At 40.2% G+C, this 19,056-nt stretch overlaps 1 protein-coding gene across 1 annotated transcript in view; it reads right to left on the minus strand.

Annotated features, from left to right (window-relative positions):
- Positions 1–19,056, minus strand: part of LOC118779104 (cAMP-dependent protein kinase type II-alpha regulatory subunit-like) — a 46,965-nt gene that overhangs the window by 17,303 nt on the left and 10,606 nt on the right. Inside the window, 1 exon segment of the mRNA XM_036530997.1 lies at positions 14,122–14,372. Within this exon segment, the coding sequence (XP_036386890.1) occupies positions 14,122–14,372 (251 nt within the window).

Consider the following 19,056-nt stretch of genomic DNA (forward strand, 5'->3'; position numbering starts at 1 on the left):
TGTAGAATGATATAAAAATTAGTTTTTCAAGGCAGGCTGTGGGAAAGGTTACTATGCATGAACCTTCTGCAACTTAACATATGGAGACAGCTGGTGCTCTCTTTGGTTCAGGCAAAGGATCGTCACAGCTATAACTGCAGCTATAGAACAACAGTTACAGCATTAGTGTGTGATTATTTTCCACTTAAATATCCATCTTTCATGTTTTCACACAAAACCAACAATACCTAACAGGCTGCCCTGAACCTCTGCAGTCCCTTATGTTTAATGCAATGTGATGGCGAGGGCACAGATACATTCAAGTTCCCAACAATCATAAAGTACTGTATGAGTTAAAACCCAGATTTTACAACAAGCAGGCTTCCAAATTAACTAAAGTGCAACTGGTCCACATTCCTTTCAATGACAATATGCATAGAAACCACAAGCACACTTATTCTATGAATGTGCAAGTATTATGTGAGTCCTTAAGGGTCATGGCAAATCTCTTGGAGAAGCACCTGATATCTGCACCGAACTCTTTCAACTCCAGGAACAGATGTTTATTTGAATGCAGCTCATCTGAGGTTGTGAATGAATAACACTGACCAGTTGTACAATGTATAATATGGTGTACAATTTGTGTATTCATGCTTCTTTTGGAGTATATCTTGTTATCATTGCTCATACTATGACATTTGTTGATCTTGTGAAAGGTTACCAGGCCTACCTCTACTACCCATGACTCCAGACAACCCCAAACCCCCAACCTCACAACCAAAAAAGGCTTTTAACAGCAGCTTGCAACATTTACACCGATAATTTCCATCTTTCTTCCTTTAAATATAACACCTCTTCGTAGTACGTCTCTCATAGTGGCCAAGTGAGGTGCTCATAAGGTGGAATCATGCATAACTGACATATGTAAAAAATAATATAACAATAAAACACTGCATGAACTACTCAATAGTAGTTATTAAAGTATCAGCTCAATGTTTCTGTCTGCAGTAGATGCCCTCCTGCAGAGATGTAAAAACAGTGATGTCAATTTTATCAATGTTTTGGAAATCCCCTTTAAGTAACAACTGTTTATGAATCAAGTCACCCTGGATGAATGTGATTCTTATAATTGTAGCGCACTGTCTTTCTGACTTAGCCATCATGCTATTCAGATGTTTCCCTAACACCTTACAAGTAGTTATACAGAAATGACTACAATGCATCTGTCACCTACCAGTCACAATTAGGCTCCTAATTACACTTTTGTGGTACTACAAACCCTCCACAAGTACATTTTTTTTTTGTCAGAGAGTATCTATTAACTGCTCATCTAATGCAGTTCAGACAAGGAATGCCTGCCTGAGGGCGAACTGTGAGGCTTCATGCAACCGCAGGATAATCGCTTCATGCTTATGCAAATTCACTGCAGATGTTTTTCTATTTCACAACCCAAGATCATAAACACTGTATCCCTCATACAGTAGAAAAATCATCTACTGTATGAGGGATTAAACCATTATAAATTTACCTCAGTAAAACCATTATTAAATTAAAAACATCTAACTATATGTAAATACATATAAATTATGTAAATAAATTTTAAATATAAAAATTTTGCTCAACACTGATGTTGCCAGCATGCTTATAAACCTCATGCCAAGCACCTATACTGGGCTGTGGATCACTGTATTGCCTTCCAATCATGACAATTCACCTGCATGTAAAATCCATGGCAATAAACCCATCTTAACTTTACGCTGCAGGTCTGCCGGCTTTTACATGTCCAAAGTATCCAGCAAACTAAGTGGACCACTGCACTGCACTTCCCTACAGCGCTTCTAAAAAAATCAGAAGTGATTTAAAAATCTGTTTCACACAGTATGCTTCACATACCTGGGACATACAGCAAGGACATAGTCAGTTCTCTTGGATTTGCAACAAAACAATATAAAACAACTAAGTGTGGCATCACTACACCATTTCAAAAACCATGTAAGGTGGTGATTTTCCACTAACAATTGCATGCAATATGTTGTTCAAAGTTCTTGTCACTGACATTACTATGAAAAATTTACACCTTGCACCTTCTGTTCACCGGGCATGGTATTTATGGCCGGAATGGCCTACCTCTAACAGGGGTGATTTATGTAAATATTAGTTAACAGTGACAATTTAGCTCTGTTAGCTCTGTACATACTGAACTGGGGCTTTTCCCTGCTCTCTAAATCATACATCAATTACTGGTACTATGTCATGTCTGATAACAGGTCTGGTGACCATCACTATCAGGATAATGTAAGCACAAGGCACAAGAAAAAGTAAGTAATGACTCACTTGCATAATCAGGGACAGTGTTTCTCATGAAAATTCCAGGTTTGTTTGACTAACATACCAACTGGCTTTCATTTTCAGACCTATACATTTAGCTCATGCGTTTCCCTTTGCCTACCAGACAGCGTTTTCCAACATTTCCTTCATCTTCATGAAACTTTGCTCTTACAAGTCCTTCCCCTGAAATATGCAAGGCTGGCCAACACATAGCTCCTACAGGCTATCACTGGGGCTGAGCGCAAAACCAGAACCAGAAAGCAAATCCAGGAAACTGCTGAAAAATAAATGAAAAGGTTGTAGGCTCATCTCTCTGCAACTTTACTATTCACTGTATTTAAAGCAGGTAAATGTTCTTCCTAGTTGGAGCACTGACCTCCATTTTTCCACACATTTCTCCTTTTGTCTTTGATAACCGATCATTGTCTTTCAAACCTGTGCTTTCCTTCTATTTAAGGACTTTCTACATTTTTAAACCTGCTCATAATGTCACATTACAAAAACTGAAAGAAGGGGCATGTAGTTTTAAACCTGGGTTTGCGATTACTAAATTACATTAATATAGTTGCATGATGTATTGCTGTGAATAGTGGTTCAGCAGAGGACAGTTTGGTCAATAGATAATGGAGTTCGCACACATAAAGCCAGATATGGTCTGACTGAAATGTTCATTACAAACACAGAAGTCCAATTAAATCGACCCATCATGTTCTGCCGTGGGGGCTGGGAGAGAAGGGGAATGGACCTAATTCAGAAAAACCCAGTATTATACAACATGACACAAAAGTGACCTGAACAGAACTGCAGAGTCCAATGCTTTCTGTGAGATTGAAGAATATCTTGCATCTACTGAGTAAGTCTTTGCAACTCAGAAGGCACCAGAAATAACCATGAACTAATGGACTAAAACTAAACCATGAACTGATTGTAAATATCAGTCCTAGCATTCCCGAGTGTGAATTCTGCTCTTGTTCTTACGTTTTGGCTGAATACGTGATTGATTTGACAGTACAGCCAACGGCCCTCCTTTCTCTTCCTCCTCACTCCTCTCCCCCTCCCTCCCTGCCCAACTTCACCTTTGTGCCAACCTGCATTTTTGCTCACCTGCCCAAAGCACAAAAAGGTACGTGTCACAACTCACATGGTTGAGGGTATCCCAACCTGTACAAGATACTCATATTCACTTAGCTGTTCCTGTCAAGCCAGTGCATATGCATGTACCCTTCACGTTTGGGGCAATATCTCAAGATCCATTCTGTCCAGCATCACAGAGTACCCATTTGTCAGGGGTGGACAAATCTTGAATTCATGTCGATGTCCACTGGGCAACCAACATCCCAAATCTGGTTGCACAGGATCACACTTCGGTTGCCCAGATTTTTGAGTTTTTGAGTTACTTTAGTAATACACCTGAAATTATCTGCACTTGTGCTTTTACAAAAAGGTGAGTAGTATGTAGAAAAAAAGGAATACAATTTAGAAAATGAAACAAATATTGCAGTTTATTTCAAATATGTATGCCTGTACATTTTCATAAACAATAATTTTCTACCTGTGTGGTCAAACGCTTGACAATAAAATGGCAAAACAATCTCAAAATCATATCTATCCACCCAGAACCATTATACATTGCTGAGCCACTGGCACTCAACTCTCCTGACTTTTGAAATCCATCTGTAACTAGTGTGTTCATCTGTATTTTCCTGGCTGTGCAGCCTTCTTCTCATAGCTAAAAATTCCTCAGGAAAAGAGAATGCAATGTTAGCCAAGCAGTCCCCAACTTATTTTTTTGTAAACTTTGCTAATTTTAAACACACGATATGACCAACCAGTGTTAGCTAACCAACCTCAACAAGCTAGCTAAGCTAGTCAAACAACCAGTAATTCCCCAAAATGCCCAGCATGTCGTTGTCTCCTAGTTTCGCTATGCAAAAGCACTGCTAAAATTACCAAAGTGTTTAGCTGTATTACACACTTAATATGTTCATCTGTCTAACTTTTTTTAATGTGTGATATCCACATAGGTGTAGCTATCACTGAGTAGAAATTCTCCAGCACCGTTCACACGTGCAGGTGTGAACGGAAGGGCAGCATAACAGTGGACAGAAAATTAAAATTCACACGTAATACTGGTAATGAGTAATAATTCAGAAGTGGACTTCCTGAACCCCAACATTTACTTTCAACCAACTGAACTGAATGTGGGGAAGAAAAAGATGAAAGGAGAAGAAAACTTTTCTTCCATTATTTGCTGGTTGTCCACTGGGCAACCAGATGTTGAGTTCTGGTTGCCCAGGGAAAAAAAGGGGTTTCCTCAGGTAACTGATTTGTCCACCCCTGGTTTGTGCATGTCTTTTTGGAATTTTTATGAGAGCCCCAACCAAGTGCAGGAACACCAAGAAATCCATTTTTAAAAAATTACCACAGATAGTTTTGAATTTTACCGTATGAATGAGTATTTCTTTTAAAACAATGGTAAAATTGGGCTTGACAATTGCAGTGCATTTTAATTACAAGTGAGCAGAAATTATTTTGCATTATGTTTTAACTGGTTCATACACGCTTTCAGCCAGAGCAGCGCCCAAAAGGCCTGCAGCCAGATTTCAAGGCTCAAACTCATCTAAACCACCATAATGTTTATCTGGTTAACAAGTGGCTTTGTCAAGAGTTAGAAAAATAAAATGTTTTATACCCATCACTAGACTATTCTGTAATAAAGCCGGATTTAAAAGTGACCAACTTAGCCCACTGACTTCAGCGACACACAAGGTAATGTTTACATGTGTTACATTGTTATAGCAGGAAGATTAACAGGGGTCAGAGTTTGCAATCACTGCCTCCTTACTGAGATCTTTTCCACATCTAACCTTGCTTCTTGCAGACTGATTGAACTTTACCTCAGAGCTATCTGTCAATCTCCAAACTCATAAATAATAGAAAAGATCAGTGCAGGAGAAGACATCCACATACACTGAGTGGCCACTTTATTAGGTACACCCACCTAATAGCGACTTGGTCCCCCTTTTACCCTCAGAACAGCCCGAATTCATCAGGGCACAGACACAACAAGGTATGAAAGTGTAGCACAGGGAACCTGGCCCATGTGGACTCTACAGCTTCCCAAGCTGTTGCAGACTGGCTGGTGGTGGAATAAACAGCTCATTCCAAATAGTTTGTTCTATCTCATCTCACAGATAGTTGGTTGGATGGGGATCTGGTGACTGGGGAGGCCACTGCATTAAGATGAATTCACCGTCATGTTCCTGGAACCGTTTCTGGACAATGCTAGACCTGTGGCATGGAGCATTATCTTGCTGAAAAAGACCACTTGCAGAAGGACACACCACTGCCATGACAAGATGTACCTGAATGTTAAGAATGTTCAGATATCCTGTGGCACTCAAACGTTGCTCTACTCATTCCAAGGCATCCAATGTGTGCCACACAAACACAGCCCACACCATTACACTGCTACCACCAGCCTGCACTGTTGACACCTGACAGGATGGATCCATGGAATCATGTGGTTTTCACGATGTCATGGTCCTCCCATCAGTATGAAACAGCAGGAGCCGAGATTCATCAGACCAGGCCATGTTTTTCCAAACCTTCACTGTCCAGTGTCTGTGTTCCTTAGCCCACTTCAGTTGCAGCTTTTTGTTTTTCCCTCTCAGGAGCGGAACTTTGTTAGGTCGTTGGTTGCCATACCCCATCCGTGACAAGGTACGGCTAGTTGTCGTACACAAGCCGCGTCAGCTTCCGTCGGCCTCTTTCATCAGTGGGCCGTTTCAAGCCACAGGACTGCCACTGGCTGGATGTTTCCTTGGGTGGCTGACCCGTGACACTGTCATGCGTGAAAACCCCTGCAGTGTTGCTGTTTCCTTCTGATACTCATACCAGCACCCACTGGCATGCTGTGTTCAAATACACTGGAATCTTTTGTCTTGCTCAGCCACCCTGTGAACTGCACCCACACACAATCCATAGGTACCTGCCTACCTGCATTAAATAGCATAGTCTGGACATGTGATGCTGCCACTGATTGAGCAGTCTATTTCATGGAAAGGGCAGCCATACCTAATAAAGTGGCCACTCAGTATTTAATGGTTTCCAACACTGTTAGCAGCATGATTCCAACACAACGTTGAAGCTTCAGCCATTTCTGTGGTTTCTTGTATATTTGAGTTACTGTTGTTTCCTCACAGGCCACAGCAGTGGAAGGATAACAGCAGAGCATGCCCTAAATGTGTTCCCAAATAATATCCCTCCCCTCCTTCCTCGAGTACTTGTGTGACAAAGTCTGAAATACGGACCTTCCCTCACATACTTGGATTGGGACACAGCCCCCCCCCCCTCCCCTGTCTTCCTCTTTCCTTCCCTCTCTCTTCCTCAGTACCCTAGATTGAATATGATATAGCCTATTTTAGACAATCAGAACAATAGAAAGCAGAACAGTGAAAATGTTACTGAATTATCAGATGGTCCTCTGTAATTGCTGGATGTGTATGGAGGGGCTATGTCATTTAGACACTTAAGACCTGGTATTGAAGAGGGAGCTGTTAGGGCAAAAAGGAGGGTTCTACTTGCATTTTGTAGCCCTGGCAACACATCCCCCCCCCCTGTTCTACTCACACGATTTCTACAGCACTTCATGGCACACACTTAATTGTGTCTCATTTCAATTTCCCCTGCGCACACTGACGCATACACTTAACGATCTCTCGTGCACATCTCCCTTAAACACACAAACACAGTAAATTCATCTACCTTGTCAACACCATGTGCTGACATATCTCCAATGCAGTGAAAATCCTGAGGTAAAATCCTTTATCTTTTCTTTTGATGTCATTAACAGCAAGTCATCTTTTGTGTAAGTCATATCAACCTTCAATATAAGGCTTTGTAACTTCTGATTTTTGATGCATTGTGGTGCCAATTAAAACAATTAACCAACATGGGAGGTTTGTTTTTCATTTATGTGCACACACTATAATTTGCTGTGCTCATACAAAGTAGTCTCTTATATATTATACAAAAAAAACACTTGAATTGAACTCAGTAGTCATTTTATGAAATGATTCTATCATGAAAGACGTTCTGTCATCACTTAAGTTTTTGTTTTTTAATGCAAACCAGTCACAATGGAGAGAAAAAACTTATTTCTGTAAAATTTTTTGAAGCTAAATAAATTTCTCCCCCACACTGGTATGGGGTTAGCCAAATAGACTAGCCTCTCAATCACAACAAAAACATTTTCAACATACAAAAATGCCAAGTTACATGTTACTCAAATCACAAAACCTTCAGAACGGCATTCAACGGATGGACAAATTAACAGCTAACAGCAAAATCATCGTCTTCAATTTCCAATTCCAATTTATTCTGTTTAAGGGGTATATTCTTTCTGCTAATCAGTAAAAAAATCCAAATTAGGCTATTAGAGTATGCCCATTTAATGGGACACTAAATAAGGGGGGGGGGGGGGGTACTCATGTCAGGTCACTAACTTATTAATTGTAATAATAACTAATAGTGCGGGTTAGCCTTGACATTTGCTAGCTAACTAGCTAGCAAGCACAATCAGCAAGGTAGCTTGCTTGCAGCTTGCTTGGGAACATAAGATTAAGCAGCCTAAAATTTCAAATACCTAAAATATACTGTAGAGTGGAATTAGGTACATCAGTAAAGACCAGCAGTGTGGCCCAAAGCAGCAGCTGTACCAATAGCACAGCCCAAAGCAGCACCAGTAACAGCAGTACAGCCCAAAACAGCAGCGATTACCAGAGCATAGCCCAAAGCAGGAGCAGCAATAGCAACACAGCCTAAAGCAGCACTAGCAGTCATGGAGCATAATCTGCCATTTTGTTTTTTTCTCAGTAGGTACTGAAACTCAACCATTCATTTTTGTGCCTAGTTTTTGTCTGTTTTTTTAAGACGTCATATCACAAGGTGCTTGCAGAAAGGGCTCCCTGAGTTAGCTTCTTTAGTAAAAGGCAGAACTGCAGAATTTCTCCACAAGGAGAAATCAAAGAGAGGCATATGATATTCTTACGGATGAAGATGAATGGTCACAATAGTTCTCAAACTCAAAAAATGGCAGTTTGTCTTCAACAAAAAATGTTCATTAGATGCAAGTTTTCTCAAGGCACCAGAGGAGGCTGTTGCTTCAACACAGTGTGTGTTCTGCCTACTACATTGCTAAAAACAACAGGGCCTACGCAGATCATCTAGAATTCCTGGACTTGCAAAACGCAAAAAGTGTGAACACTGGTAGAGTACTTCACTGTAATGTAACATGTGCAGACATTTCAAAAAACAAACACTGATAGCCAACAAACTCCACAAGGCCAAAACTCACAATTCTTATCAACGAGAGCATGACTTGGAGCAATATAAGATGCCGAGAATTTGACTCTACCAGAACAGAAGGAATCATTGAGCTTCTACTAATCTGCTTACAACACAGTAGTGGCCTTGACAATGGTTCTCTGAGGGAATGTCTGACTGGGGTTTGCTCAGATGGAGCTTTATGTTGAGGGAAAAGGTCTTTACAAAAAAAAAAAAAAAAGTATTTGACCAGAAACAAGTGTCCAATTGGTTGACATTGTACTAAAAATAAAAAAAATATTATTTTATTGTTTTTACAATATTTAAGAACAAACTGTATTCCCTCTACCAACAGTCACCCAAGAGAGAATGTGAATCTGCCTCATAAACAGTTTCCCAGAGTCCTTGGATGTCCAATGGGTAGCATCATCTTACAACACTGTTTGGACTATGCCATAGTGCTCTTCATTTTCATGGTTCCCATGACAGATCTATGCAAGCGTGAGGGACCTGCTGCAAAACTCATTTCAGGTGACTTGTGACTTCATAAAGAATCTGGGTATTATGCTTGATGCCCTAGAATAACTCTAATAGATATATCTGAAAGTCTACAGTCAAGGGGATAACATTCTCTCATGCTGTACATCTGACAAAAAAGCAAAGTGTGTATTTATGGCCAGACAAGACCATGCTGGACCACACTACAGACAGGCTGCTGAGGCTGTTAGATTTGGAAGCTTCAATAGGATAACAATGCAAAAACAGGAATCAATTAACTCCAAGAAATTTTGCACAGCATTCACAGAAAGCACGAGCACAAGATTGGTGAAAGAGGAAGAAATGTGTCCTTTGACCAAATAAATGTTACTCAGCCACATGCAGGGCCAACACAATTACTATTGTTCTGTGTGAAGGAGGAACCAGAAAGCCTGATGACCTTTGTAATATCGGATTTTCTGGTATTATAGGGACAGATATTTTAAATAGCATCCAGAAACCCCCGTGAAGCAAGGACTCCTTAAACTATAACAAGCATTCAATACACCTGCAGTTGGTAGTGCAGACTATGAATGGAATGTCTCTGGGATGAACAATATCATTACCATTATGCACATGACTGAAAATTGAACATTTTTAAGTGTCTATATGCATTGTTCCACCCCCTTAAATGTTTGTACTGTTACTCTACTCATGTTCACATTTTGTTTATTCACATAGCAACAATTTACAGGCACAGAAAAAGGGACCTGCTAGGGATACTTCGAAGACTGTGTCCAAAATCATAGACTAGTTAACAGTGTCTATCCTTACTACGAGCACACCAAAACACGGACTAAACATGGTTACCAAAACTGTAACAGGGCATATTATACCGTTTGAAGGGCAGCAACTTATCAGTTTACAACAGCCTTGGTTGACTTTATGTCAAACAGCCTGTGACAGATTCAACACATTAAATATTACGTATTACATAACATTTAAAGTGACTTACATGCATAGTGGCACAAATGTTGAACATTTCATACTTTCCAAATGAACATTTCTTTTTAATGTCCCATAAATATTTAAGAAATATGTTAAAATTATTTAAGTCAGATTCCACTGACAGTTTTTAGATCTTTTACTGTTGCTGAATTATTGTCTTATGCAGTGTGTGCTATCTGCTTGCAGAACTCATTGCAAAATTCAATGAATGCTATGGCCATAGCCTAACTGAAATATTCTTTGTAAAGCATGTCAATTCAGAAGACTTTTCAAGGGTTTGTAAAAAATTTATCTGTATTATGTTGTCTTTCTGGTGATAGGCTACATCACTTGATACTAATAAAACCTGTATTTGTTGACCTTGGTCAATGATGAACAAAATTTTGTAATGGCAGAAATATTTCAACTCTGTCCATCACTACAACAGACAAAAACGTATCCTAGTGGAACCGTTGGAGCTAGATTTGCATGATGGACTTTAATATTATTAAGTCCCTCCATTTAGGCTTGTAATTAGCTAGTGTACATGTGTGAACTTTGTCTTTGTATAGATAGCAGAAATGTATCACAGTAAGCCAATAGCAACAACTGTTAATTCTAGCCAATTTCAAGAGTGAACAATGGTTACAGGTACTGTTAAAGGCACTGGGATGTTTGTGATGATGTAATGGAGATGAAAATAAGATGAAAGAGAGAGAAAGAGAAAAACAAAATGGTCCAAACTAAGGTATTTACTGTGTGGCTTTCAATGTGGCATTAGAATTCTCAGTGCTTAAAATGAGTCTTTTCTGCAACACAATTTCATAATGCTGAGAAGCAATCACACCGTGTTACATCACTGGTGTGAACACCCTGAAGAGCTTTCAGCATATAGTAGCTGGACCTGAGCCAAGACAGCACATACACAAATCTGGGTCTATCTGGTCTCATATATGGCATGAGGCAGTAATCTACTGCCAGGAGGACTTAAGGCCAGGGAAGAGGACTAGCAGATCAACTCCTCCGTTCAATCCCACACACACCACCTTGAGGGGTCAGGAGTGGGGTTAACACCCATTACTACAGAAACATTAATTATAAATAGTCCCTACAAGACATGGGAAGAGGGAGTTTACAATGGAGGACTACAAGTACTGTAGAGGAAGCAAAAACACTTCTGTCCACCAAGACTTTAATCACTGGCCCCTGGAACAACAGATCAATGTATGAAGAATGAATGATTGCTAAGGGTGCAGCCAACATGCAAACATTACAGCCTTGCACTGCTAGGACTATATCCAGGTGGATAGCAACAGATAGACATGTGTTGGCAGGTTTGGATACCTTGGCTAACAGAGATGATGAGGACCCTCACTGTAAGGCAGCAGAAGTCTTGCTATCAGAAGAAACACAGAAAGCACTACTGAGATAGGTAGCAGTAGAATAAAGAATAGTGACAGCCACACTTAAAGCAAAGATGTTCATAATACAGTGGTCTGCCCTAGTAAATGACAAGCGAAATGAGATTAACAACAACAAGAACATTATAAGGACTTTATAAATTATCTGTATGATAAAGACATCACGTTTTTGATGCGTGACTTTAATGTGAACATTGCATCAAACAACACCAGATATGAGAAGGGATGGGTACACAAGGACAGGGAGAGATGAACAAAATGGAGAGAAGTCTGTTGACCTATGGACCCTGAACAACATCACTGGAGGAAGCATACTCCACCCCAAATGCACAGACAAGATATGTTCTGCCTTTCCTGCACCACACCACCAAAAATCAAACTGTCCATCTTGGCATCTCAAGGAAAAAAGAGTCACTTAAGGTCATATCTTTTAGAGAGTGAAGCAGACACTGGCTCAGGACACCATTTTTAAAAGACACAGCTCAAACTCAAGATCAAGAAGAACTGGCACAGCAACAAGAAGATCTAAACACAAAGTGGATTATATGAAAAACACAAAGACCACATAGGAATTCACAGCAACATTAGCTGACAAATACCAGGTCCGGCATAGTGAGGAAGCAGCAAGACAGAGTCAATGGCAACACTTAAAGAGTCAACCTGGGAAGGAATGACTGGAAAATAGTCCAGTAGAAATAGTAGATCCCAGAAGAAACACAGGGCAAGATATGAGATATAACTGAAATCAGAAATCAAAGACAGTTACTACAGCAGCAAAGACAACCACACAAGACAAACATAACTCAAACTGAATCTTTGTATCTCAGGAATGATAAATTCAGACAAGAAACGAAGCAAAAGGCAATCATGCCAGTAGATTGGTTAAAAACTATGCTGAATATTGCCCACCCCTATCACATTTACTCAGCTTACACATAAACACACCCACATGCTAACATGGACACACGGGTATTAATCTGTATGTATGCATTTGCAACATGCAGGCATATTCCCATTATGCACTTTGATTTTTTTTTCCAATGTTGAACAACTTTTTCTTCACTGGATGTTCAACAGACTAAATAAAACTATGAACCACTGTGTGATGAACTGGGACTGTGACATATTGCCTTTCAAGGTGACACTGCAAATATCACCGTAATGGAAGACAGAATGCTATGCTAACAGTAGGTCTCAAATTATGGTTTTGTTTGTTTGGCCTCGACGTCAGTGACATGTGTGCAAAGAGATTGAGGACAGTGATCATGGCTGACTGATAACTTAGATATCAGGGAGGTTGTCTGCCTACTTCCATACCCACCCCTGACCTGAGTATATGTATCAGAGGTTTTGCATTTAGGAATCAGCTGGTGTGTACTCTGGTGAAGGATACTTCTCTCTAGATCACTGAACAAAAACACTACACTATTTAACAGTAAGCATACATCTGTTGTAATTCACACAAAGTTGCATGTCTCTTCGCTGTAGTTTTTACTGCTTTGCCACTTGTATTGCAGCCTATGTATTGCCAATTTTGGAGAATTTCAACTGAAGACCCATCATACTCAACAGAATCTAATATTCCCGGTTAACTAGCTAGCCAACAATACAAGTTAATTCCTCTTTTGCCCCCTACACATGGATCAAGCACTTACATCCTGTTGCAAAAAGACATGTGTCCACTCCAAAGATGCTGTCCAACCATTCAAACATTTAAGGCTTTATTTCAATGAGAAACTGGTTGTGTGAATACATTTCTACTGACAATGGCATTCAATAATACCAATTAAGTAAAAACTGCATTAAGTCCTTACAAATGTTTAATAATAGACGAAATTTATTAAGTTTGACATTAACATTTCCAATATTCTTTCAGTCGGTCAGTTGTGCAGAAATTGCGATTTTTTTTTTTGTTTTAATCTTTGACTATGATTTCAATATATTACATGCATTACATTTATTACGGATTTTGCTCAAAATACATGATATATAAAAATACTCCTTCAATTTTCCTAACAACTATTTAGATGCTAATCGTTTTTAAGTTGAGTGCCCACTCAAATTTCTTTGGGGACACACATTGAAGTAATGAACGCACACTTTGAACAAGACTGATTTCTAAGTGGAAACAATTTCCACCCTCTCAGATGCGCTGAAGTCAGTTAACCATGCGGGTATTTGTGACTACCGGGATTCGTCACGCACACGATCATCGGGTCACATGCATGACCACAAAATGTGGACAGTGTCGCTGGGAAAGTATTTAATAGAGTGGCTGACGCACACGTACAGGTGTACCGTGGTCAGTATGTTACCTGTAACTAATTAAATACCAGGTGTATTTCGCAGAGGCACTTGGAGAATCGTCTCATAGCGCTTTCAGAAAAAAAAAATTGGTCTACCTGATTGCTATGTGACACGCAAACCGTGGGCCAATCAAAACTGCAAACTGTCAACACACTGCAATGTCTTCGACGCTACACCTTGCCACACGTCTTATTAACATTTAGGTGGCTGTCGCTAGGAAACGCTTCTGATTACGGTGTAGCTAGGCCTTCGACCGAGCACCGGACTGCCCGTTTTAGAAAACTGGGTTACTCACGCTCGAAGTCGGAATCGTCGTCGTCTTCTTCGTCTCCATTTGGTTCAGTTTGCATTGGCTCCCCATCAAACATAACTCCTTTCCCACCAGGCTTGCCGGCGGTACCCGACCCGACCCCGCCTGTGGTCTTGCTTTCCCGTAAACGAGTGAAATATCGAACGGCGAATTCCACCAAGTCCGGGGGCCTCTGTCGGAGTACCTCCACAGTATAGCCTTGTAGCAACTCCGTTAAACCGGCTGGTATCTCGATACTCATGGTCACAGTATTCGTTATTCCCTTTCCTTTGGATAAATCAGATGCAATGTATTTTTATATATAGCTAACTTAGCTACCTGGAAAAATAAATTCAAATTTAAAGAAAAACTGATTCTGGCTATGAGTACATCTAACGTTCGCAAACCTCCGCTCGGAATCTGTCCAGCTAACGTTACTCTTTGCTAGCTACCAAGCCAGCTACTCCTGACTTCACTTGTTGCTGTTTATAGCTAACTTGTTAACGTTAGAAAATTCGTACGGCTGTATTTAACGTTAACTACCACAGTGTCTTAAACGGAGGCGTTTTGGGCCAACTAGCCAGTTAGTTGACGTAGCCTCTTAGCTACTGTCTCTTAATTCCTACTAGCTAGCGAACTTTTATTTTGGACTTATCTTAACTCTAGTAAGGCGGTGAGCTAACGTTAGACCGTCCAGCACTTCGGCTGACGCTGCAAGTAGCTACCTAATGTAACTAGCTAATTATCGATACACCTGGATAAAACATGAACGTAATGTTTAGTTATGCGCAACTAACTAGACAAACGATGAATCGAAACGTTTCTTTGCCAATCCGTAGAGGACTAGGCAGCTCGGCCTTTAACTACAGCTAGAATATGCTAACGTTAGCTAGCCAGCCACATGGGGTAACGGAGAGGCTTGGGAGTGTTGGACTTAAGTATGAGAAAATCAAATTGTCTTTGCCTTAACGTGGACTCTCATAAAGCTAACTTTAATAGTTTAATTCGGTAACACATTAGGTAGATAGCTATGGCTAATGTTAATCCAGTAGTCACGTTTTTAATTGTTAAACCACAACGAGTGCTTATGCTAGCTAGCGTAGTTACTTCCACATTCCGTTTCGTTTGACAGGGCGCGTCAAGCCAGTTAGCTAGCTACCGTACCTCTTTCCTGTTGTAGCTACAGCCCTTGGCTTTAGCTGAGAAGCCAGCAACTTGCTACTTACTGCCAGCCTGCTGAGAACGAGGAAGTATTTGATCAGGTAAGGGACGGTAGGCGGTGTACCCAACGCAGCTACCTAACCTCTTTAGGCTGCAGGCTGGCTAGATAGGAGTGTATTCGGTTGCTAGCGAAAAATCGACGAAAAACAAACCCCGGCTAACGTTAACCTTATGCAAACCTAACAACCGCGTATGTGTAAGGTTACAAATCTAGAGTGCTAGCTGGCTAATAAACTCAGCTAGCTAGCTAACGTTAGCTAGCTAGCTAACTAGTTAGCTACTTAACTTTAATTCGGTAGATCTAACCACTCTTGCTAAATTAGCAAGCACACTAAGCAGCTAATGCTATCCGATTCCGATCCTCGGGTGAGCGTGTCTTCGAGTAGATTTAGATAACTAGCTAGCTTTATTCTTTATAGCTAGTCATAAAGAGTGAGTAGCTAGCTTGCTAGCTAGATTAGTCCTACTTGGTCTGCCGGCGAGGCTCCCTCCTTTCTCAGTTGCTCCTTCGTGAGCGGTGCATTGTAACTGGTTAGGTTGCCAGATTAAGACAAAAATCATTTTCGTAAGTGTTCAACTAGCGTTGGTGAAAGGTGCTGAGGACACAACCTTGATGTTACCTAATTCAAAATCTAATTAAATTAGATCACCAATCTGCGACACTGCTGTATCGTATTATAAACTTGCGATAAGAAGTGCACTGTTATTTTAAAAACGGGTAGAGAAAAACGGATGGCATTTTAACTAGTACAATTCCTATGAATACTGTATACTGTTGTCTGTGAAGGCAACAGTTGAAAAGTACAAGCTAATATGTTATAACTACCTGTTAACAGACTAGCACTTACTAAGATCAGATAAGGTCATGCTGCAGTAATATTTCTGAGATATAAAGCCTTATGTTGTGACTCTTCATTTGCATTTAATAACCAGACAGTCTTACCTAGGCTTCCATTTTGTATATGGATTATGTTATGTGGGTTTCTCATCAGTGGAGTACTTGCTGTGGGGGATTCTGGTATGATGTTACAAGTGACATTATAATGAATAAGCCATGATTGGTCTCTGCGTCTGTCGATGTTCTAGCAAGAAAGGGGAAATTAGGTATTTATTGGAAGCTTGCAGTATATTTTCTATATTTTGGCAGCAACTAGTGATCTAGGAATATCATGGAGAAAAATTCAGAAAACCACATCTGCAAACATTAACACAACCATTTAAATGTTATAATTTGTGGGAGGGCATTCAGAGTTTCCCAAAATAAATGACCTGAAATAATATGTTCATTTCAGTGTTAGTTTGTATAATTCCTCCCAAATGGAGGATTATATATGGCAACACCATTCAGAGGTGTGGTTAGAAGGATAGATGGATAGTACTTCTGCCAATCACTGCTTAGCTGATGAGGCCTTACAAACCAATTTGTGTGTGTTATTGGAGGACTTTATTTTAAAAGTAGAAACAGTGAGATGCAGGAGATATGATGGACAGGCTCCATTTAGAACAGAGGCCAGTTTTTAATGGTTTCAGCAGTGGGAAGGCTGACAAAAGGTGACACCCAGACTGCTGGGGTATGCAATCTACACCATAATGATTGACAGCCTGTCAAATCATTTAGGCACTTGAATTGATATGAGCATATCTAAATAATCTGGGCCAGAGGCAAAGTCACCAAAGGTTGGTGAGGTACAGGGATCACGTGGTCTAGCAGCAGCCAATGAAAACAAACATTTTAACAATAGTATTGGGCATGACTATATTATTCCCCTTGCTTTATATTGGAAAATGCTTGAGGCAGTTTTTGAGGCCAAGAGACTATGCTCAGAATCATGTTTTACAGGAAGTTCTTTTGCTGGCCCATCTCTGCTTATAATCATTCATTCAAAATTGCTAGATAATAAATTCCTGTATGAGCACACAGGGAATATACTGTATTCCATGGCAAATTTTATACTGTTGTTCCAGTCATCACTGCACACCAAATGATCAGATCAGGTCTCTGTTTTGTAGAGGCATTGACTTCATTGATTGGGTTTTCCTTACAAAATGTTAATATTGGTCAAGGTAAGCCTGCTGGTCCATTATCCAAAAATAATTGAACCAGCAAGACTTTATTTCTTAGTGTCCACTACAATATAATTTTGAAGGAGACAACATAACTCATTTACTGTCTGCCAAACAAAAACAAAAACTGCACCCTCATGTGTACAACCTATGATCACACACTACACTCCTGCCAGACCACTCCACTCCACTGATCGCCTAGTAGTCCCTTCCTAGGAAGGTCACTCATTTCGACTCAAGTTAGGAAGTTAGACTCATGCTGCTTCCACCAATGGACCAAGACCAAGTGGGTCTGTATCAGGGTCTGTGTGAGGGAACATCAGATAGGCAGACAGCTCTGCTTTGATTATGTCCTCTTCTGACAGGGGAGTAGATGGGTGTGGCACGGTCTTCCTAAAAAAGCTGGCTAGTGATGTCTTTTTCTTTGGCACAACTTCAGCTTTATCTTGTTGGTTGCATGGTGGGCTACTTGCTGCTTGCATCAGAACAGTTTTGGCAGATCTGTGTTTTTCTCACCCGGTAGAGACATCAGGTCTATAATAGCTTGTTCTTTGATTCCAATTCCATCCACTTTGTCATGTTCTACATAGGAAGTGCAGAACCGGGGGTCCAAGAAGGAGGCAATAGACAGGAGTTTGTCTGTGGCAGGATCACTGTATTTGCTATTGAGGTACTTAAGTGTGGTGTGTTTGATCTGTTTTGTAAGCTCTGTCTCATCCTCCTTTGACTGTAGAATGTTGTTGTTAAACAGATGAAGCACTGGTTTGAGGTAGGACACACTAATATCCTCTTCACCTGATAATGCATCAGTGAATTCTTGCAGTGGACTTACAGCTTTGTTCACTCTCTCCAACACATCTATGTCTTGCCATGTATGTACTTAGCTGCTGAGACTTCTTGTCTGAACCCAGTACACAAGCTATGGCTTTCTCCTGCTCCAAAACACAGTTGATCATTTTTTGTCTGGAACCCCACCTGGCTGGGGATTCTGAAATGAGCTGGTGAGTGGGTAGGCCCAACTCAGCCTGTACAGAAGCCAGGTCTCTTCTTCTCTTCCAGCTGAAGGAAAATGCACTTATAACTTTCTTGCAGACCCCAACTGCATGGTCAACCCACAGATCTTCCACACCATTTTCTGTTAAAAGAAAAAAACAGATTGCATTCAAACTTTGTGACGCTCATTTTCAAACAACTCCTTAGTACCACACATAATGTTGCTAATGCATACTAAAAAGACTATATTTAATTTCAAACTTTAAATATATTATACAATATACTGACTCATATCCTCTCATATCCAAATATGTGGCTAATAAACAGATTATGGTAAACATTTTTACACCTGTTAAATTAAATGTAAAAAAGTAACTAAAATAATAAATAAATGAATTCAATATAACTTACCAACTGTATTGTGGAGTCTGCGTCCAAAGCACTGGAGACGGTTCCACGCATTCAGCTTCAAAGCTTTGATCATGTTACTGCCGCTGTCAGTAGTCACGCAGACTTGTCTGTCTTCCCTGAGTTTCCAAGAAGCGAAAATGTCTTTAAGCTTGGCTTATTACTTCGCCCGTGTGGTAATCAGGAAAATAGCATGTCTTGAGGCAAACACTTTTCAGTGTCTATTTTTCATCGGTGGAGTGTACCGTTAGGGCT

The sequence above is a fragment of the Megalops cyprinoides genome, chromosome 6, assembly GCF_013368585.1.
Source record: "Megalops cyprinoides isolate fMegCyp1 chromosome 6, fMegCyp1.pri, whole genome shotgun sequence".
NCBI lineage: Eukaryota > Metazoa > Chordata > Actinopteri > Elopiformes > Megalopidae > Megalops > Megalops cyprinoides.